This window comes from Jaculus jaculus, chromosome 1 (assembly GCF_020740685.1).
Source record: "Jaculus jaculus isolate mJacJac1 chromosome 1, mJacJac1.mat.Y.cur, whole genome shotgun sequence".
NCBI classification, from domain to species: domain Eukaryota; kingdom Metazoa; phylum Chordata; class Mammalia; order Rodentia; family Dipodidae; genus Jaculus; species Jaculus jaculus.
In genome coordinates, this window is record NC_059102.1 from 167,370,280 (window position 1) to 167,394,088 (window position 23,809).

At 43.6% G+C, this 23,809-nt stretch overlaps 1 protein-coding gene and 1 pseudogene across 1 annotated transcript in view; one reads left to right on the plus strand and one right to left on the minus strand.

The window, feature by feature from the left end:
- Nucleotides 1–214: 214 nt before the first annotated feature.
- Nucleotides 215–1,000, plus strand: LOC101609416 (annotated as a pseudogene).
- A 2,467-nt stretch (nt 1,001–3,467) lies between these two features.
- Nucleotides 3,468–23,809, minus strand: part of Sdhaf2 (succinate dehydrogenase complex assembly factor 2) — a 29,041-nt gene continuing 8,699 nt past the window's right edge. The window contains exon 4 of the mRNA XM_004667675.2: nt 3,468–4,175. Within this exon, the coding sequence (XP_004667732.1) occupies nt 4,045–4,175 (131 nt within the window). The 3' untranslated portion in view covers nt 3,468–4,044. The remainder of the gene's footprint in view (nt 4,176–23,809) is intronic.

Sequence of the window (23,809 nt, forward strand, 5' to 3'; positions counted from 1 at the left end):
GTCAGGGAGCAGTGATCTGTCAAGCTGAGAGGAAGGAGTCTAGCTGCTCCTCGTCATGGATCCTGGGGGGCTGCTGGCCCTGGCTCTATGTTTGTTAACTTGTTAAAAATGCAATGTGGGGGCGGGGCGTGGAACGGCCGGCGGGCCCGGTCCGCAGCGGCGGGGGGGGGGGGGGAGGGGGGCGTCCGGATGCGCGGGGAGGGGGGGGACGACCATGCCCCAGCCGAGCAAACCCAGCCTGAGTGTGGCTCCTGAAATGGACATCAGGGACTAATGCAAGAAAGAGTGGGGAGGGAATACCCAGAAAGCCGCTTGCATGAAGAAGGGCTACGAGGAAGTGCCTCAGAAATTCACCCAGGCAGTGAGCCAGCTAACGCGCTGCCCCTCGGGCTGCGGGACCCAGAGCTCGCGCTGTTGCCAGGAAAACTGACAAGCAAGTATAGCTGGATCAAGCAATGGAAACTTGGACTGCAATTTGATGGGAAGAGCGAGGACCTGGTTGAAAACATTAAGGAGTCCCTCACTCTGCTAAGGAAGAAGTGGGCAGGCCTGGCTGAAATGAGGACTGCTGAGGCAAGGCTTGTGATGAACTGTTCCCCAATGAAGAAGATGAGTACAGCCTCTATGAAGCTGTGAAATTTCTCATGCTGAACACAGCCATTGAACTGTATGATGACAAAGAGAAGGGGAAGGAAGTACCCTTTTTCTCCGTGCTCCTGTTTGCTCGGGACACATGGAATAATCCCAGACAGCTACTGCGGAACCACCTCAACCACGTGGGACACACTGGTGGCCTTGAGCAGTTGGAAATGTTCCTTCTTGCTATGCTGGGCATCACACTATCCAAGTGTACCGGCTGTCGAAGTACAACACCGAGGAATTCATCACAGTCTATCCTACTGAGCCGCCCAAGGGCTGGCCGGTCTGACCTCACAGCTGAGGATGATCGGCACTATAATGTCCCGTCCCGGTCAGAGTGTGTGAGGAGACTAGTCTGTGAGAGGCGCATGCCCGTGGGTAGCAAGCAGTGTGATACAGGCAGTGCCTGTGTGGGCCTCAGCTGTGCAGGTCCCGAAGGACTATCTGAGAACTTGTGGGCTCCAAAGCTAAGTTGGTCTGAGATGTTCTGATAAGGGCTAAGTCTTCCCTTCTTTGTTGCTCAGTTTGTCTCACTGGGGGCCTTCAGAGCATACTTGTTGGAAGGGGCAAGCCACCATCTCCATAAGGCAGATATCTGTAGCAGAGGACACTCAATTTGAAGAGGAATATGTAGATGTCAAATGAAATAAATAAATAATAAAAAAAAAAAGCAATGTGGCCAGCCTAGTTTTACTTAATGCCTAATAAAGGGGAAAACTGTCTACATAGCACCCTTGGGCCTGACACTGAGCAGCTGAAGTTAGCAAGATCCTTCACTTTCAGATGACACAAGCCAGCAGCCTGGGAGGAAAACAATTCTTTCGGAAGCACGCTATTCCCAGGTGCAAGCGGCAGCAAAATCAGGGTAAGAAGGAATCAAGACAGTAGCGGGGAGCCCACACTGCACACTTGGCTTCTGGGGTTTGTTGCATAAGGCGCTCAAGATAAATGGGTAAGGCACTGCCCGATTCATGTGCACTTCTTATAGTCCAGATATGTTTCTATATATAAACCCTGCCTGTTTAACATTCTCCCCACAGTACATCAAAAGTCCAAGAGAAGGGCCCGAGTCTTCTTAAGCTCCTGTTTCTGCCTATGTCTTACTCCCATTTCTTGCTTAGGTGCATGCAACATTCTTCCATCAAAGGACTTGTCACCAGGGTCTGTTTTCTTTCCAGCTTTCACTGGCTGGTAAGGCACTCTGTGGTTACTTTCAGAGGCTTGGCTTTCTTTTTTTATTTTTATTTTATTTATTTGAGAGAGCGAGAAATAGGGAGGCAGAGAGAGAGAGAGAATATGGGCGTGCCAGGGCCTCTAGCCACTGCAAACAAACTCTAGACACATGTACCACCTTGTGCATCTGGCTTACGTAGGTCCTGGGGAATTGAACTGAGGTCCTTTGGCTTTGCAGACAAACACCTTAATCACTAAGCCATCTCTCCAGCTTAAGAGGCTTGGCTTTCTGACCAGTACATGAGACTGCCCTGCATAGAGCTATGGAGACTGTATTGACATGCTAGGTATTCTGCATTAGGGACAGGTTCTAAGACTTGCAGTGACGCCATAACTCAAGGCTCATATTCCTAGGGCATACTATGTGCTGGAAGTCATTAAAAGTGGTGCATTTATCTCCTTTTGAGATAGGTAGGGGAGTTTTAGCTTCAACTTATAAATGGGGAAACTGAGGCTCAGGCCAGTAAATTTATCCAGCAAGTAAGCAATACAGCAAGGATCTGAATTCATAATGAGTATTGTATGTAGCTTCCTTGCTGACAAGAACTATGTTGGGTGGCCAAAGCTCAGACCTCCTCACTGTGGGAAGTACTTGGTGGCCTCCTACCCCATGACACAGCTCACACACCAGAATTGCAGTTTATTTGCCTTAACTGTTCCAGCACAATTTCCAGGAGGATAGGTTCCTACTAAAGTTCAGCAGTAAGGCAGTGCTATCCAGAAGAAAGTCCATGAGCTTCAAAGGTAAGACAATGTAACAGTAGATTCTGGTTATTTTCATCTTGGACACATCACTGACTCCCTTAAAGCCAACTTTCTCATCTGTAAAACAGTCTCAAACCACTTGTCTGTGGGAGGACTGGGAAGCTTTGATGAGATTGGGAAAGTAATGGCTGGTTCTCTTCCTCCACTAGGGACGTGGAAGGAAGGGCCATACTCATGAGGAGACTCTGAGGGAGCCCCCGAGCCCAACAGTATGGGGAGGTGCTTCTTTGTTGCCTGCACCTCTGTGGTTAGCACCCATGCCATGCCATCATTTCTAACCAGGTTTCCTCTAGCCAACACTTCCACATACTCACAGCTGTGTGACGGCCTTGTCCAACAACTCGAAGACAATCTCCTCCAAGGAGACTACCTCAGGCAAACCAGAATTCTCCTGGCCCCCAAACTATGAACTGTCAACTACTTCATTCTAACATATTGTTATAATTATTACTGTTATTTGGTTTTGGTTTTGGGAATAGCATCTCAACACTGGAGCTCAGGCTGGCCTGGAACTCACTATGCAGCTGAGGTTGACTTTGAACTCACAGTGATCCTCCTGTTTCAGCCTGTGCAGCAATTACAAGGCAGTGCTGGGATCACAAGCACAACCCTCTGTGCTCAGCCAACATACTGATTCTTATATGTCATCATTATTTAGTCAGCTAAAAAGATTGTGACAATCACAGAAGCGGGGGAAAGTTTGCTCCAGTACCCCAGGAAAAACAGCCCATTACTGGAACCTTGTAAAACCCCATTTTTACAAACATAGGTTATGGGTCATGTGGGAAGAGACAAAATGAAAATAACTGTGAGCAATAGGAAACTGTCAATTTCCTTTTCTCAATATTCTTTAATTTTCAATTTACAAAGTGCAGATTATAAAGAAAGTCTGATGATGGGAACGTTGACTTAAGCAGCGTGCCCACACCATCCCTGCTTGCTGCCCTCATTCTGCCCGCTGTGTCTTTGATGGGCTCAGTTCAGGGGCTTGGATCAGTTTTCTTTGGCAGAAGGGACCATACCAGGCTGGAAGGGGGAGTTTCATCTTAACAAAGCCCTGAGCCACTGCGGGTAGAGGGTGGGTGGGATGACGCTTCTCTTCACACAGCACTGGCAGCAGGTGCAGTTCTTTTCAGCGGCTTTATAGTGGCTAAGGCAGTAGCTAAGCCCGAGTGCTTGCCCTACGGTGCCCTCTTGTGGCAGACCTGCACCATAGCAGCCAGACAAGATAAGGGGTCAAGGGTTGCATACAAACCGTCTTGGGAGGCTTTGTACTGAACAAACAAATGTTAGAATGAGTCATACATGTCCATCACCGAGAGGGTCAAGTGTCTAAGAAGAAGCAGGAAGAAAAGCCAGCATTATGAGAAGTTCCATGCATAAACTGACCCCCATGCCAGTGAAAGCTCAATGGGGCTTTTCAAAGAGATACTCAAGATCTGGGGCACGCAGTCTCTGCTCTTTGTTTTTGTTTTTAGCAAAGTCTCTTAGCAGTTCCAAGACTTCATTTTCAAATATTTCTGGGGCAGGTCTTGCTTCTGCAAAAGAAGAGTGGGCAGAAAGAATTATGCTACTGTCAGTCAATATTAAGGCAAAAGACTAAAACCTGAAACTGTAGCTGGGTGTGGTAGCACACATCTGTGATCCCATCACTCAAAAATAAAAATAAAAAGTGAGGGCTAGGGAGATGGCCTGCAAGTATGAGGACCAGAGCTCAGACCCCAGCACTCACGTCAAGGCCGGGTGGGTGTGGCAGCACTATTAACAGGGACCCCCAGGCTAGCTGGTTAGCTCAATCTCTGGGCAAGTGAGAGATCTTGCCTCAGTAAAACAGAGGAAAGAGATCAAAGAATTCACCAGATATTAGCCTTTGACCTCCACATGCACACGCACGTGCACCCACACAAACATGCACTTACATGCACACACCCCAAAATATATAATAGAAAAATGATATGAAAGAAAACAACCCAAACCCTAAAAACCTTGAAACTCTGGTCTTTGTAAAGAACCACAGGTATATAAATAGATCATCAATATTTCCATTCTTCCTCTAAACATACTCTAGGCTCTGTCAGCTCCTATTGTAAATAGTGTCATTAGAACAGCTGTTCCCATTTGCCTGCAGATGAGCCAGTCTACTTTTGCATCATGGTGGCAGGACTAAGTGGTGGGACAGAAACTAGATGGACCACAGATTCCAGAATTACTATCTGGTCTTTCATGATCAAATCTCCTGACTCCTGCCTTGCACCCCTTAGGTGCACAGCTTTGCTTTGTATTTGGCCTCTTACTTGTGTTCTGGACACAGTAGTCTCCCCTTATCTGTGGTTGCACTATCAAAGTTTTAGTTATCTGGGGTCAATCACAGTCTGAAAATATTAAATGGAAACTTCTAGAAGGAATTCATAAGTTTTAAAATGCATGCTATTCCTACAGCCTGATAAAATCTCACACCACCCCGCCTTGCGCTTTAGCTATGAAGTTATCCTTGGCTTTGTGTTTCCACATTGTATATGCTACCCACTATTAATCACTTAGCGGCAATCTGTTTTCAGACTGACCTTCGAGACACTGCAGCCTTGTATACAAGAAACTCTATTCTATGTACTAATAGTTCCAAAGCAGAGTAATGACACAGATGAGGTACCAGGGCATGGACAAGGAAGGACCAGCCTAATTGATACTTTGTGGCAGCACTGCAGAGTATATGGGAGAAAATACATAACTATGTAGGGCTTGGCACTATTCAGTTTCAGGCATCCATTCAGTCTTAGAATAAATTCCCTGAACAACAGGACAGAACTGTACTGTGTTTCCTCCTTAATTCTTCTGTGTAGGTGTGCAGTGTTTGAGATCAAACCTAGGGCCTCCTGCATGCTACCCATGTGTTTGGCCACTGAACTATATCTCCAGCCCTCTCCTAATTTACAAATTATGCTCTACACACTTTATCACTTAGAGGTCTTTGGTTACAAGTGCAAACTCAAACATGCAAGAATTCACTAGAAGAAACCAGAGGCCCGTAGAACAAACATGAGCTTCCAACACCAGGTATTAGTGGACGGGCAACAAAGGCACTGACAGCCAAGACAAGGGAATGCCAGCCTAGGCCAAATGGCAGGAGCTGGTCAGTATGCTGTCCTTTCCAGCCTCTCTCTCCACCCTCAAGATACAATGCTTAAGATGCTAATATTAAGGCTGGACATGGGGCCACAGGCCTTTAATCCCAGAACTCAAAAGGCTGAGGTAGGAGGATTGCTGTCAGTTTGAAGACAGTCTGGAGCTACAAAATGAGTTCCAGATCAGCCTGAGCTAGAGTGAGACCCTGCCTCAAAACAAAGTAAGACAAATTGAAAAAGATGCTACAGGTTGGGGGAGGCGACTGGAGGGATGGCTTAGCAGTTAAGGCATTTGTCTGCAAAGCCAAAGAACCCTGGCTCAATTCCCTAGAACCCATGTAAGCCAGATGGTGCACACAGATGATGCCACATAAGCACATGTGGTGCATGCATCTAGAGTTCATTTGCAGTAGCTGGTGGCCTTGGTGCACCCATTCTCTCTCTCTACCTCTCTGTGTCTTTCTTAAATAAATATATATATATATATATATATATATATATATATATATATATATATATATATATATTTATTTATTTATTTTAAAGACACTACAGGGCTGGAGAAATGGCTCAGTGGTTATTCCCCATTACCCACCTAAAGCCAGATACACAACATGGTGCATGCATCTGGAGTTGGTTTGAAGTGGCTGAAGGCCCTGGAGCACCCATTCTCTCTCTGTCTCCCTTCTATCTCTCTGTGCTTGAAAATAAATTTTTAAAAAATTTATTTTGCCAGGTGTGGTAGTACACGCCTTAATCCCAGCATTTGGGAGGCAGAGGAAGGAGGATCATCATGAGATCAAGGCCACCCTGAGACTACATAGTGAGTTCCAGGTCAGCCTAGGCTAGTATGAAACTCTACCTTGAAAAACCAAAAAAAAAAAAAAAAAAAAAAAAAATTAAAAAGGCGCCAATTTTAAGCAAGACATTTCAAGGGCAAAGCTTAGGCAGCATATTCTAAAACTACCCTTTTGTCAAGTGTGAACACAATGCTAAATGGAATCCCAAAAACCAACTCAGACACTCCCTCGCTCAATGCAGAGCCTGGCACCCAGTGAGGGTCATGGGTTTTTTTGCCTGTATGACAATCAAAATATCAAGGAATTTTAGCTTTCTCCTCAGGCATAGAAAGTTGGAATATCACAGATGCTTTAGTAACAGCCAGGTGCGGGAGCACACGCCTTTAATCCCAGTATTTGGGAGGCAGAGGTAGGAGGATTGTTGAGAGTTCAAGCTCACCCTGAGACTACATAGTGAATTCCAGATCAACCTGGGCTACAGCAAGACCCTACCTCGAAAAACCAAAACAGAAAGAAAGAAAAAGGAAGGGGAGGGAAGGAAAAGAAAAGCCCAGCCAGAAACAACTATGACCTCTTGACATTGTCAGGGGCTGGGGTCACAGAGTGACAAAATACAATAAATAAGAAGAGAAGCACAGCTGGGCATGGTGGCACATGCCTTTAATACCAGCACTTTGGGAGGTAGAGGTAGGAGGATTGTTATGAGTTCGAGGCCACTCTGAGACTACATAGTGAATTCCAGGTCAGCCAGGGCTAGAGTGAGACCCTTACCTTAAAAAACAAAACAAAACAACAACAACAACAAAGGGCTGGAGAGATGGCTTAGCACTTAAGGCATTTGCCTGTGAAGCCTAAGGACCCAGGTTCAATTCTCCAGGTCCCACATAAGCCAGATGCATATGGTGGCACATGCATCTGGAGTTCATTTGCCCTGGTATGCCCATTCTCACTCTCTCTCTCCTCCTCTGTCTCTAATAAATAAATAAATAAAAATGTCTTTAAAAAAAAAAAAAAAAGAGAGAAGCCCATCAAATGGAAAGCCCTGCACAAGGACTGGCTCACTGTGACAGGCACACAAGAAGGACGAGCCACTGGATATAATCCAAGCAGGCAAGAATCTAAGCCAAGACTGGGCCATAATAAAAGTGTAAAACCTTGGAGGCCATACACCCAAGTGGAGCCCATATCCATCAACAGAGCTTTCCAGAAAGCCTCCACTGAGTACACTCCGATGGATGGAGCGAATACACAACAGAGCCTGGCTGTGGGCCCTCTTCCCAACAGAACAAAGGCCTCTGGTGACTGAGAGCAGGCAAGTAAACCCCATCTTTCTCAGAGCACAGGTGGAGTCATGTGGGTTGGAAAATGAGTCAAAGGAGAAAGAAAAGAACTGAGAAGAGAAAAAGAGAGAGAGAGAGAGAGAGAGAGAGAAAGAAAGAAAAACCTGCATGAGGGAGAGGCAGTACACAGAAAAACCCCAGGTCTAAGACTCACCACCACAGGGACAGCCTGAGGCCAAGGCTAGACAAGGACAAGAGAGAAGATGAACCTCTCCACCCTGCAACTCAACAGACCAAGCAGAAAGCACAAAAATCTAGGGCTGGGGAAGGCAAGAGCATGGAGTGTCCATGTGAAGCCCAGAAGTATGGGAAGGCTGAAAGCAGAGGGCAGAGCAGCAATAGAGAAATACCCTTTTGGTTACAGCCTCTATCCCAAGCAGATTGGTAACAAGAGAAGGTGGTAGTGACCTAAAAGTAACTGAAGCAAACCCAAAATCCAAATTGGGCTTAATTCCCTTACAGTAACAGACTGAGATGCATGGCTACCTCAAGGTACAAATACCTCTTATTCTTCAGTGTCTTACCCATGATGTCCAACATTCAGTCAAACATTGTATTATATATCCAGATGTGGTAGTGCACACCTGTAATCCTAGCACTGGGGAGGCTAAGGCAGCAGAATCAAAAGCCAGCATGAGCTATAAAGGGAGACTCTGACTCGAAGAAAAGGCTTAGCAGTTAAGGAGCTTGCCTGCAAAGCCTAAGAACCGGGTTCAATTCCCCAGTCCCCATATAAGCCAGATGCACAGTGTCGCATGCATCTGGTTTATATGCAGCAGCTTGAGGCCCTGGCACCTCCATTTTCTGTCTCTCTTTTCTTTCTATCTCTCTCTCTCTCTGCTTGCAAACAAATAAATTTTTAAAAAAGCAAGCAAATCAAAAACTATGTGATAAGCATATACAAAAGAAGGGGAATTTTAAAAACAACAACACATTGTGGGTCTTGAGAAGATGGTTCAGGGGTTAAGTGATTGCCATAGAAGCGTGAGGACCTAAATTTGTGTCCCTAGCACCCATGTAAGAGCTGGGTGTCTCAGCACTAGAAGGATAGAGACAGAAGAGTTCCTGAAGCTTGCTGGCTAGCTAGATTAGCAGAATTGGTGGTTTAGTGTGAGAGACTCTTTAAAATATTGATGGATGGGCTGGAAAGATGGCTTAGTGGTTAGGGCACTTGCCCACAAAGCCAAAGGACCCAGTTCAACTTCCTAGAACCCATGTAAGCCAGATGCACAAGGTGGCACATGTACCTGGAGTGTGTTTGCAGTGGCTGGAGGCCCTGGTGCACCCATTCTCTCTCTCTCAAATAAATAGTAAAATATTTTTAAAAAATAAGGTCGAGTGCTACTGAGGTATATACCCAATGTCAACCTCTGGCTTCTACATGCACACACGTACCACATACCCTACTATATCCAAACACATGCAGAAAAAAATGTCAAGGAACAAAGCAAGCACCAGAAACAGATTCTAGGATAATTCAGATGTTATCAGTCAAGGAATTTGACAAAAATTAAAGGTTACACTTAAAAAAGCAGAGAAAACACATGAACAGACGAGGAGTTCCATCAGGAAGCTAGAAACTCTAAATGTCACATAGAAATGCTAAAAATAAAAACACAGCAATAGGGACTGTGGAGATGGGTCAGTGGTTAAAGATGCTTGCAAGCAAAGCCTGCCAGCCTTGATTCAATTCCCTAGCACCAACATAAAGTCAGATGCACTAAGTGTGGCACATGCATTGAATGTGCTGGCAGTGGCAGGAGGCCCTGACATGTCCATGTTCTCTATTTTTCTTTTCATAAATAAATGAAATATCTCAAAAACTACAGCAATAAATATGTAAGATACAGGCTCATCACAAGATTTGACAAGGAAAGAATTACTGGACTATAGGTCAGAAAGTAGAGGAATTACTCACTACAAATGACCCACACTGACACACAAACATAAAACAGAAGCAAACACAAAACAGAAAATCCAACAGTTGTGGGACTATAGTTTTGTTGTTGTTTTTTGAGGTAGGTGTCTCTCTAGTCGAGGCTGACCTAAAATTCACTATGTAGTCTCCACACCTGGCAAAAGTGTTTTAATATAAGTACAACCAGAATATAAATGGATAAAAGGGAGTGAATAAAGAAAAATGGCTATGAATTTTCTAACAAAAATGGAAAAAGCAGAGGCTGGAGAGATGGCTCAGTGGTTAAAGACACTTGCTTACAAAACTCAATGGCCTGGGTTTGATGCCCAGTATCCGCATCTGACGCACAAGGTGGTGCACACATCTAGAGTTGGTTTGCAGTGGCAAGATGTCCTGGTTTGTGTTCTTTCTCTCCCTCCCTCTCTCATTAATAAATAAAAATAGGCTGTAGAGATGGCTTAGTGGTTAAGGTGCTTGACTATGTTCAACTCTCCAAGGCCCATGTAAGCGAGACACAAGGTGACACAAGTGTACAAGGTCACACGCACAGTAGGTGGCACGTGTTTGATTACAGTGGCTGGAGACCCGACACACCAATACTCTGTCTCTCATAAAAAAAAAAAAAAAAAAAAAAAAAGGTCAGCCTGTTGGGCTTGCCTCAAAAATAAGTATTTTTAGAGGCTAGGTGTGGTGGTACACGCCTTTAATCCCAGCACTCAGGAGGCACAGGTAGGAGGATCACTTAAGAGTTCAAGGCTACACTGAGACTACAAAGTGAATTTCAGGTCAGCCTGGGCTAAAGCAAGACCCTAACCTCAGAAAACAAAACAATAAAAGTAAACACACACATATTAGCAAACTTTTTTTTTTGTTGTTGTTGTTTGAGGTAGGGTCTCACTCTAGCCTAGGCTGACCTGGAATTCACTATGCAGTCTCAGAGTGGCCTCAAACTCATGGCAATCCTCCTACCTCTGCCTCCTGAGTGCTGGGATTAAAGGCATGTGCCACCATGCCCAGCTAGAAAACATTTTTTTTTTAAATCTAGATCTATCAAATGGCACGATAGTGCTGAGAAGTGACAGAGGAGTGTTTAGCACTGAAACATCTCTATCATATTGTACAAGGCTCAGGATCCACTGTAGAAGAGATGGCAGAAAGAATCTAAGAGCCCCGAGGCCCTTGGTTTCCCACCAGGAATAGATGGTAGGACCCTATTGTTGAAGACTCCACACACTTGGGCTGCAAGGCCACTGAGAAATCCTGCTGCGACTGAGCTGATAACCTTCTCCATGTAGACCAGCTGACAGAAAGCTGGAAGAAGCCATTCTACATGCAGTTCAATGGGAGAAAGAGAAATCACCAGTGAAGATACTCAAAACAGTGGACACTGTAAGCCTTATATTTAGCCAGCCAGGCCAAATGAGCCAACGGGTGCAAAAATGGCACATCTGTCATGGTGGAAACCAATTGCCCTCTAATTGGACTGGAAGCCTGCTCCATGGGAGGGAATACATCCCTGATACTGAAAACTTAAAACAGGGGTAGTCATGGGCCCTAGGGGTGTAACGCCTGCTGCTGTCTGGCTAAATGTATATACTATGCTTATCAAACTAAACAGTAAGCACTTCTGCTAATGTTCATACCCTTATATTAATGCTACTCTCACTTTTGGTAGGGAATCTTCTCTTTTTCAGATGGCAGTGACCTTGGGATGACTCAGAAGGCATCATGGTGCTGGGAAGAAGTGACCGGAGTGCTTAGCACTGCAATATCTCTTATCACACCTTCCAAGGCTCAGGGTCTATTGCGGAAGAGGTGGCAGAAAGAATTTAAGAGCCAAAGGAAGGGTAAGACTCCTTACAACGTGATCCCCCCAGACACAAAATGGCCTGGATATACATGAACTCACAGTGCCTGATACTACCTACACAAGACCATCATAATAGGAGAAAAGATCATGACATCAAAATAAAAGAGAGACTGATTGAGATGGGGAGGGGATATGATAGAGAATGGAGTTTCAAAGGGGAAAGTAGGGGGAGGGAGGGTATTACCATGGGATATTTTTATAATCATGAAAGTTGTTAATAAAAAAGTTTTGAAAAGAAAAAAAAGAATGTAAGAGCCACAGGAAGGGTAGGACTGCTTAAAATGCAATTTTCCAGCCAGTTGTGGTGGCGCATACCTTTAATCCTAGCACTCAGGGGTGGGGGACAGAGGTAGGAGGATCACTGTGAGTTTGAGGCTACCCTGAGACTACACAATGAGTTCCCTACCTTGAAAAAACAAAAATGCAATTTTTCAGACACAAAATGACTTGGATATCCATAATTTGCAGTACCTGGCACTACCTACACAAGACCCTCATAATAGGAAAAGATGATGACATCAGAATAAAAAAGAGACTAATTGAGAGGGGGTAAGGAATATGATAGAGGGTAGACTTGTGAGGGGGAAAGTGAGGGTGGGTAGGAAATTATGATTTATTGTCTATAATCATGGAAGCTGTCAATAAAAATGTTTAAAAAATCAAAGAAAAGAAAAAAAGATAGATCCAACTTGCTCAGAGAATCCGAAGAAGGATAAATTCCCAAACAATCCCAGATAAACTGCTATAATTTAGACTGGTAATGTCACCCAAAGAAAAATGCCTCTCCTGTGTCCCCCATCTTGGTGCTAGTGGAAGGTAATGTAAACTCTCGAGGTAGGCCGAGTAGGAGGTTGTATACTCACTGAAGTGTGCTCCGCCACATGCTCAGTTATTATGTGATGCCTCATCACAGGCTCCAAGGCAATGAAGCCAACTGACCGTGAACTGAAAACCCCTAAACTGTGAACCAAATAAATCTTTTGTAAGATGGGCATGGTGGCATATGGCTGAGGCAGGAGGCTCACTTGAGCCCAAAAGTTTGGGACCAGCTTGAGCAACATAACAAGATCCCATCACAAAAATACATACATACATACATACATACATACACACACACACACATACAGGGGTTGGAGAGATGTCCAGAATGAGTACTTCAGTTCAGATCCCCACAACCAATTTTTTTTTTCTTTTAAACACCAGACACTGTGGTAGGTATCTGTAATCCCAGTGAACCTTTGGAAAGAAGGGAGGTGGAGACAAGAGAATCTTCTAGAGGCTCATAGGCCAGCTAGCCTAGTGAACACAGTGGTAAACAAGACTGTGACTCAAACAAGGTGGGAGGCAAGAGGACACTGAAGGATGTCTGTCCTCTGACTCCACATGCCTACTGTGGTATGCATGTACCCACACTCACACACATACATCCACACACATTAGCACACACACCAAAATAAATAAATAAATCTTTTTTCAACTATCCACTGATTAACTCAGGTAAGGGTTAGAGTGGCAGGAAGCTAGCTGACATGCACATCATATTTACACAACTAGAAACTGAAGGTAAAATATTGAAAACATTCAGAAAGAAAAGATATGGAAGACCTCTTATCAAAAACTCAACAAATCAGAAAGCAGCACGCAGTAATACTAGAGGCATCTGAAGCTGGATGGTGGTGTACTGAAGGTAATTAAAGCAACAACAAACCCACATCCTGCTCAGCTTCTGACAAGACTGACATGATCCTACACACTAACAGCCTGGCAACAGAAGTGCGCCCACATAAAGTGTGGAAAGAAAAAGAAAAGCAAGCCTTCAATTCCATATCCAAAGTTGAGAGAATTAAAACAGCCAATCTGGGCTACAAGTAATGTAACATGAAGTTCTTCAGCCAAAGGGACTACGGTACCAGATAGAGACACGGATTTACATAAAGAAATGAAAATCTCCAAAAATGGTCAAAATGAAGGAAAGTATAAAATGCATTTTATATTTTTTTTCTTAGACCGTTCAAAGTAGAAGAAATGAAAAAATATATATAAATAAACAAAGGGCTGGAGAGATGGCTTAGTGGTAAGTGCTTGCCTGTGAAGCCTAAGGACCCCCGTTTGAGGCTTGATTCCCCAGCACCCATGTTAGCCAGATGCACAAGGGGGTACATGCATCTGGAGTTCATTTGCAATGGCTGGAGGCCCTGGCATGCCCATTCTCTCTCTCTCTCTCTGCCTCTTTCTCTGTCGCTCTCAAATAAAGTAAATAAATAAACAAATGTAAAAGAAATGTATTAAAGGATTATACTAAAGGTAAAAACTATAGCACAAAAGATGAGAGGGAAAAATAGAGGTGTATTATTGTCAAGTGCTTACATTATACACGAGGGTATATAGTTCTTGAAGTCAGACCATGATTAAGTAAGGATGTATACTGTGAACCCCTGGAGCAATCATTAACTAATAAAGGGACATAAATGAACTAAAAGTGGAGATAAAATGAAATCACACACACAAACACATGGGGAAAGGGGCAAAGAACAAATGGAAAATTAGGAAACAACTAAAAATGGTAGAGTTTAATTCACACATGTCACTGCTTTAGTAGATATACATGGCCTAAACATACCAGTAAATAAAACAGACTATCAGACTGGATGAAAAAGGCTATGTATGCAGTCTGCAAAAAACTCAGTCTAAGGGATGAGGAGATCGATGGCTCAGCTGTAGAAGGTACTTGCTTGTGCAAAGCCTGCCAACCTGGGTTCAATTTCTAGTACCTACAAAAAACTAGAAACACAAAGTAGTGCATGCAGCTGAAGTTCATTTGCAGTGGCAAGAGGCCCTAGTGTGCCCATTCTCCCTCCCTCACTTTCTCTCATGACTAGGCTGTTATATGGCACAGGGGACCTTGAAATCAGGGATCTTATCTACATAAGGCTTGCCAAATCACATGGTCTCCCTCAAAGCAGAGCTTTCTCTAGTGGTAGTGGACGAGGAAGTCAGAAAGGTAAAGCATCCAAGGTAGATCAGTATCTCTATTGCTGGGTGGAAAGGACCATGGGTCAGGGACCTCACGGAGAACAGTATGTGAACACAAAACACCTGACACACTGATTTCAGATCATAAGATGTGGACACAGCTTCTCATCTATAGGGCTGTGAGCCCATAAACAGATGTGGTTAGAAGTCTGTAAGTTTGTGGTAACAGTTATGAAGCAAGAGGAAACCAATACAAATGGAAAACCACATGCTTTGTAAACATAAATCAAAAGAAAGCTGGAGTGTTTATATCACTCTCAGACACTTCAGAACAAATGCAACAATATAGGACACTGGAGAGATGGCTCAGTGGGTAAAAGGCACTTGCTGAGCCAGGTGTGGTCGCGCACACCTTTAATCCCAGCACTTGGGAGGCAGAGGTAGGAGGATTGCCGTGAGTTCAAGGCCACCCTGAGATTACACAGTGAATTCCAGGTCAGCCTGGACTAGAGTGAAACTCTACCTCGAAAAACCAAAATAAATAAATAAATTATGTGTCTGTGTGTATTAAAGGCACTTGCTTACAAAGCCTGGGCTGAACTCCCTAGTTCCCACATAAAGCTAGATACACAAAGTGGCACATATGTCTGGAGTATTTTTATAGTGACAGGAGGCCCTGGCACACCCATATACACATTCTCACTCTCTCTCTCTGTCTCAAATAAATGGAAAAAAAATTTTTTTAATGCACTGGAAAGTCAGGTGAGGTGGCACACACCTTTAATCCCAGCACTCAAGAGGTAGAGGCAGGTGGATCACCACGAGTTTGAGGCCACGCTGAGAATACATAGTGAATTCCAGGTCAGCCTGGGCTAAGGTGAGACCCTACCTTGAGAAGGAGAGAGAGACAGAGAAAGAGAGAGAGAGAGAGAGAGAGAGAGAGAGAGAGAGAGAGAGAGAGAGAGAGAAGAGCAGTGATATAGAGGCACGGTAGTGCATGCCTTCAGTCCCAGCACTGGGAGGCTGAGTCAGGAAGAGTTCCAGGTCAGCCTGGGCTACAGTGAGACCCGACCTCAGGGGGAAAAAAGAAAAGCAACAATATAAAGAAAACAATTCCCCAAGAAGATGTACCAATCCTAAACAGTGTTTTCATCAGAGTTTTGAAGTATATGAAGCAAAAACCGAGACAGAAGAAAATAATAACCAAGAAATTATAGCAGATTTCAATATGCCTCTCTTAATAACTGATAAAACAGCCACTCAGAAAATCAGCCAGAAAATGGGAACATGAAGAATAATACCAACCAACTTGACTAAGTTGTCATTCACAGATCTGTATGCTCAAAAACACAGAGCACACATTATATTGAAGTATACATGAGATGTTAGCACACATTTCAGGCCATAAACAAATTGTGTTCCCTCAAGACTATAGGTCAAAAACAAACAAACTTAGACTGGAGAGAAAGATGGCCCAGTGGTTAAAGGTGCTTGCATGCAAAGTCTGCAGGCCTGGGTTCGATACCTCAGTACCCACATAAAGCCAAATACATAAAGTGGTGCATGTGCCTGGGGCTCATCTGCAAAGGCTTGGTGGGCCCATTTAAAAAAAAAAACTGCAATAACTTATGATAGACTTCCAAATACTTGAAACTAAACCAGGGGGCTGGAGAAATGGCTTAGAGGTTAAGGCACTTGCCTCTGAAGCCTAAGAACCCAGGTTCAATTCCGCAGTACCCACATAAGCCAGATGCACAAAGTGACCCATGCATCTGAAGTTTGTTAGCAGTGGCTAGAGGCCCTGGCATGCCCATTTGTATCTCTCTCTTTCTCCCTCCCTCTCTCTCTCTCTGTCTTTTACTCTCTGCATCTCAGATAAATAAATAAATTAGTTTAAAACAACTGAAACTAAAACAACATAATCTAAATAACTCATGGGTTGAAGAGAAAGTCACAAAAGAAATTTTAAAGGGCTCTTGTTCGATTCCCCAGGACCCACGTAAGCCAGATACACAAGGAGGCACAAGCATCTGGAGTTCGCTTGCCATGGCTAGAGGCCCTGATACACCCATACTCACTCACTCTCTCTCAAATAAATAAAATATATTTTTAAAAAGAAATTTTAAAATGTGTTGAACAGAAAGAAAATGAAAGCATAGCATGTTAGTTTGTAACATGAAATTAAAGCAGTGCTCACAGGGAAATGAATGTCATTCAGTATTTATATTTTTTTTCCCTGAGGCAGGGTCTCTCTGTAGCCCAAGCTGACCTGGAATTTAGTATGTAGTCTTAAAGTGGCTCAAATTCATGGTGATCCTCCTGCCTCTGCACCCCCCCACACACACACAAGTGCTGGGATTAAAGGCATGTGCCACCATGCCCGGCTGCATGAGCTGAGCTTACCAGTGTCAGCTAGCTCACTCTTGTTACTACCTCCCTGCTGATGTGATCCCCAGCTGCATGGTCCTGCTCTGCTTTCCCAACACGACAAAACTTCCCCTCAAAACTATATATAAGGGCTGGAGAGATGGCTTAGCGGTTAAGCGCTTGCCTGTGAAGCCTAAGGACCCCGGTTCGAGGCTCGGTTCCCCAGGTCCCACGTTAGCCAGATGCACAAGGGGGCGCACGCGTCTGGAGTTCGTTTGCAGAGGCTGGAAGCCCTGGCGCGCCCATTCTCTCTCTCTCCCTCTATCTGTCTTTCTCTCTGTGTCTGTCACTCTCAAATACATACATACATACATACATACATACATAAAAAGGAAAAAAAATTGAAAAAAAAACTCTATATAAGTTGGAAATAAACCCTTTCCTTCCAAAAACCACTCCTAGTTAGGTCTTTTGTCCTAACAATGAGAAGGTAGCTGCTACACAAAATTTGTACAGAGAACTGGGGCTGCTGTAGCATATGCTAACCATTCTTTGGAAATGGCTTTGGGAGGAATACGGAAATATTAGGAACTTTGGACTAAAGAAGCTTTACAATGCTATAAGCAAAGTTAGTGGACAATTCTGATGAGAGCTTGAAAGACCAAAATTCAGTGAGAAATGTGGACTATGATGGCTCAGCTTATGAGGCTTCAGGGGGGAAAAAAAGGACTTTGTTAGAACTGGGATAGAGGCAGTTTAGGTGATATTCTGGCAAAAAGGATGTCTGTGTTCTGCCCATGTCATAAGAATTTAAGCAATATTGAATTTTAAAATAATGAACCAGTGTGTTTGGCAGTGGAAAATACAGAGCAGAAGGATTATGAAAGATATAAAGTTTAACACAAAAAGAATTGAAAGTCTTGGGATGAACACTGCAGGCAATTCAGTTGCAATTGTTTAAGAGATGACCACCATTGAGGATGGGCCATCTGCTCTGCAGTCAAACAACAGGGCTGCTCATTCCGTTGATAGGAAGAGGCCTGAAGGAAGAATACAGAAGGAATTTTCTGATCCTCGAAGTTAGCACTTAATCCCCTCTGGATTAACAAATTTGGCAGTGTAGCCCATCTGGCACTGGTTTTGGAAGTATGACAAATGCAGGAAATAGAGGGTCATTGGATTGCAACACAGGTTTAGAAATGGCCATTGGGCTTAGGTAAGGCAGGGTTGAAGTCCCTTCATGGAGGCTGTGAGGAATAAAAATGTCTACTCTGTGCCATTACTTAACTAGTGATTTGGTTTTATAGGGATTACAGTTAAGGGACTATTTTGGATCTCAGATGAGACTTTGGACTTTTGAACAGTGCTGGGATTAGTAAAGACTGTGAGGACTTTTAAAGTTGGACTGAATGAATTTTGCATCATGATATGGCTGTGAGTCTATGGGAACCAGGTGGTGGTTGGAATGCAAAATGTCCCTCATGTTTTTGTGATTAAGCCTTATATTGAATCCTCAGCTAGCAGAGCCTCTGGGAGGTAGAACATTGCTGGAGAGGTCACTGGGCCAGGGCCTGGGATTTTCTTATAGTCCAGCCCAGTTTGCTAGTGTCAGCTACCTACTCTTGCTACTTCCTCTCTCCTAATATGACAAGATATGATACTTGACTGCCTAATCCTGCCATGATCAAAATTCCTCTCAAAACTGTAATCCCAGGCTATAGATATGGCTCAGCAGTTAAGGCACTCACCTGTAAAGCCTAAAAACCCAAGTTCAGCACCCATGTAAAGCCAGATGCAGAGTGGCACATGCATCTGGAGTTCATTTGCAGTGGCTGGAGGTCCTGGTGTGCCCATTCTCTTGGTTGCTGGGCTGAGGTGCACACCTTTAATCCCAGCTCTTAGGAGGCAGATGTAGGAGGATCACAGTGAGTTCAAGACCACCCTGAAACTACATAGTGAATTCTAGGTCAGCCTGGGCTACTAGAGTAAAACCCTACCTCAAAAAAAAAAAAAAAAACAAAAAACAAAAAAAAACCACCCCTGCAAACCAGGACTTTAATCCCAGAACTCAGGAAGCAGAGGTAGGAGTATCACTGTGAGTTTGAGGCCATCCTGAGTCTACAGAGTGAATTCTAAGTCAGCCTGGGCTAGAGTGAGACCCTACCTCAAAAACACAAACAGAAGCCAGGTGTGGTGGCACACACCTTTAGTCCCAGCACTCGGGAGGCAGAGGTAGGTGGACTGATGTGGATTTAGGCCACTCTGAGTCTACACAATGAATTTCAGGTCAGCTTGGGCTAGAGCGAGACCCTACCTTGAGACTCCACCACCCCCCAAAAAATGATTGGACTTCTATGTCAGTTGGAATAAGTAGCAGAGGCTAGAAAGGGAATATAAGGGACGTAATAGGATGGTATTGTATATATGTAAGTAGAAGAACAGATTAATAGGAGTGAAAAGGCTTAAGTGAGGTCAGGGGATGAGAATGAGTAAAAGAAAGGTGGAGGGAGGGCTAATCAAAATCTAAGAGGATGTAAATAAGTCATATGTAAACCTACTCTTTTGGGCAATGGAACAACCAGAAGACATAGATTGTTACTAGAAAATTTTCGGTGCCAGGGATGGGATACCTTCCAATGAATTGTTGGCCAGGGAGGTCACTGATGACCCCAAAATATTACAGGCCACTGCCGAGGCTCTTGGTTTCCCACCAGGAATAGATGGTAAGATCCTATTGCTGAAGACTTCACATGCTTTGGGCTAGAAGATCATTGAGAAATCCAGTTGGAGCTGAGCTGAAAACCTCTTCCATGTAGACCAGCTAACATAAAGCTGGAAAAAGCTAGGCTGCATGCAGATTCACAGGAGACAAAAAGCAATAGTGGAGATACTCAACAGCAGACACCACAAGTCTTAAATTTGGCTAGCCAGGCCAAATGAGCCAATGGATGCAATAGTGGAATACTTGTTATGGGGGAAACCAACCACTCTCTCATTGGACTAGAGGCCTGCTCCATGGGAGAGAATACATCCATGATATTGAAAACCTACAACAGGGGTAGTCATAAGCCACAAATCTGTTGGTATCTGGCTAAATGTATATATTCTACTCACCAAATTGCCTAGTAAGCACTTCTCTTAATGCTCATACCTATATATTAGTGCTATTCTCACTTTTGGTTTGAGAAGCTTCTCTTTTCAGATGGCAGTCACCTTGGGATGACTCAGCAGGCACCATGGTACTGAGAAGTGACAGAAGAGTGTTTAGCACTGAAATATCTCAATCACACCTTCTAATGCTCAGGGTCCATTGAGAAAGAGGTGTCAGAAAGAATGTAAGAGCCAAAAGAAGGGTAGGACTCCTTACAACATGCTTCTCCAGACACAAGATGGCCTGGATATCCGTGACCTCACAGTGCCTGACACTATCTACACAAGACCATCATAAGAAGAAAAGATGATGGCATCAAAATAAAAGAGAGGGCTGGAGAGATGGCTTAGCAGTTAAGCACTTGCCTGTGAAGCCTAAGGACCCCAGTTCGAGACTCAATTCCCCAGGACCCACGTTAGCCAGGTGCACAAGTGGGCGCACACATCTGGAGTTCATCTGCAGTGGATGGAGGCCCTGGCGCACCCATTTTCTCTCTCTCTATCTGCCTCTTTCTCTTTCTGTCACTCTCAAATAAATAAATAAAAATAATAAACAAAAAAAATTGAAATAAGAGACTGATTGAAAGGAGAGGGGATATGATGGAGAGTGGAGCTGCAAAGGATAAAGTGGGGGGAGGAGGGAATTACCATGGTTTATTGTCTACAATTATAGAAGTTGTCAATAAAAAAAAAAAAATGAAAGAAAGAAAGGAAGGAAGGAAGAAAGCAAGCAAGCAAGCAAACCCCCCCTCTTGCCTTCCTTATGGAGGGAACTCTCTATACTTCCTTCTCTTTCCTTGTCATACTTAATAAAGTCTATCTAACTCTTAAAACAAAAAACAAAAACAAAAAAAAACCTGCAGGCCAGAAACAAACCTTTCCTTCTGTATGCTGCTTCTGTTGGGTATTATGTACAACCACCAAGAAGGCAACTACTACACTATGCAACATCATGCCTGAGTCCTGATTAGTGCAGTAAGGCAAACAGCAGACATGAAAGACATGTAGATTAGAAAGGAAAAAAGAAAACTACTCTATTCACAGATGTCAGATCTATCAACACAGATAATTTCAAAAAAATCTACAAAGGAGCCTTTACGTTAAGGTTAGCATGACTCAGTAGAAAATTAGTATGCAAAAATCAATCGCAGGGCTACAGACATGGCTTAGCAGTTAAATTCTTGTCTGTGAAGCCTAAGGATGCCAGTTCGAGGCTCAATTCCCCAGGACCCATGTTAGCCAGATGCACAAAAGGACATACACATCTGGAGTTTGTTTGTGGTAGCTGAAGGCCCTGGTGCGCCCATTCTCTCAATCTCAATCTCAATCTCAATCTCCCTCTCTCTCTCTCTACCCCCCCCCCCGCTTTCTTTCTCTGTCTGTTGCTCTCAAATAAATAAATAAAAATGAACAAAATCTTAAAAAAAAAAATCAATTGCAGTGAGGTGCTGTGACATAGGCCTGTAATCCCAGCACCCAGGAGGCTAAGGCCAAAGGACCATGAGTTTAAGGCTAGCCTGTGTTACACTGTGAGACTCTATTTCAAATAACAAACCAACCATGCAATAAAGGTATTTCTACCTTTTAGCAATAAAAAAATGGAAACTAAAAACTTTTTCTTTAATGTACCTCTTATAATAAAACCAAAACATGAAATACCTAGACTGCTAGAATTCTAGGTAAGAGAGTATGTGTAGAATATACTGAAAACTATGAGATACTGACTTTGCTAAGCCCCTAGGATGACCCCAATGAGCTCTGCCATCAGGTATCACATCTACATATCACCCTACCCCTTGAGTGTGCAGATGTAAAGGAATGACTTGACTTTCACCAACAGAATTCAGTGATGATGATGGAATGTCACTCCTATGACTAAACTGTAAAACACTGTGGCTATCACCGATTGTACGCTTTCTCTCCTATCTTCTCAGTTTGCTCACATTGATGACTGATGATACAAACTGCCCATGTAGAGCAACAGCCGGCAAAGAACTGAGACTTTCAACAGAAAAGGCTATGCAAACTGAAACCTACTAACTCCAGAGTATGACTGGAAGCAGTCCCTTCCCTGCTTGAGCCTCCAGATGGGATCATACCATAAGCTGACACCCAGATTACAACCCTGTAACATGTCAATTGTGAAGCCTGAATTTCAGACTAAAAGAAAGTGTAAGATAACAAATGTAGGCTGCTTTAAGCAATGAAGTTTGGGGTAATTTGTTATGTGATAGATAAATCACTGATCAAAGAAATCAAAGGCTCAAACAAATGCAGAGATAAATATGTTCATATTTTGAAAATTAATCTATTGACAACACAACCAAAATCAAAATCCAAGTAGAATTTTTTTTTTTTTTCCCCTGAGGTAGGATCTCAATCTAGCCCAGGCTGACCTGGAATTCACTCTGTAGTCTCAGGGTGGCCTTGAACTCATGGCAATCCTCCTACCTCTGCCTCCTGAATGATGGGATTAAAGGCAAGTGCCACTATGCCTGGCAAGATTTTTCTTAAAAAAAAAAAAATTAAATAGGGGTTGGAGAAATGGCTTAGAGGTTAAGGCATTTGCCTGTGAAGCCAAAGGACCCAGGTTCAATTCCCCAGGACCCACATAAGCCAGATGCACAAGGGGCACATGCATCTGGAGTTCATTTGCAGTGGCTAGAGGCCCTGGCATGCCCATTCTCTCTCTCTGTGTCTCTCTTCTCTCTCTGCTTGCAAATAAACAAATAAAATTTATTTTAAAAAATTAAATAGCTAATTATAAACTAATATTTCTAGAAGAAAACAGAAAAAGAAAATAAAATCTTGTAACTGGGTTTGGTGGGGTTTGTGTGTATATGATGTATGCTTGTGTGTGTACATGTATACATCCTGTGTGTATGTGTGTGAGGGCCAGAGAACAATGCCAGGTGTCCTTGTCTATTGCTCTTCCTTTCTGTTTCCAAGAGATGGAATCTCTCACTGAACCTGGAGTTGCTGGGTTTTGGTCATATTAGCTAACCAGTACTGAGCCCCAGTGATTCTGTCTCTATCCTCCTCAGGACTGGGGTTACAGGCATGTGTAGATACACTTGGCTTTCTATTTGAGTGCTGTGGATTGAGCTCAGTTCCTCATACTTGTGTAGCAAGCATCTTACCCAATAAGCCTGTAATCCCAGCCAGCACTTGGGAGATGGAGGTAAGAGGATCAGAAGTCATGTCACCCTCAACTACATAGCAAATTCAAGGCAACACTAGGCTTCATGAGACCCTGTTTGAAAAAGGGAAAAAAAAGGAACTGGAGGATGGCTCACCAGTTAAAGGTACTTGCTTGCAAAGCCTGCTGATCTGGGTTTGATTCCCTAGTACCTATGTAAAGCCAGATGCACAAAGTGGCACAAACATCTGGAATTCATTTGCAGTGACAAAACGTCCCGGTGCATCCATACCATTTTTTGTTTTTGTCTGCTTCTTTGTTTCTCTCATTCTCAAATACATAAAGAAAATTTATCATCATCAACAACAAAAGGCTGGAGAGATGGCTCAGTGGCTAAAGGCACTTGGAAAGCCCGATACCCTGGGTTCCATTCCCCAGTACCCACATAAAACCAGAAGCACAAAGCAGCACATGTGTCTGGAGTTTATTTGCA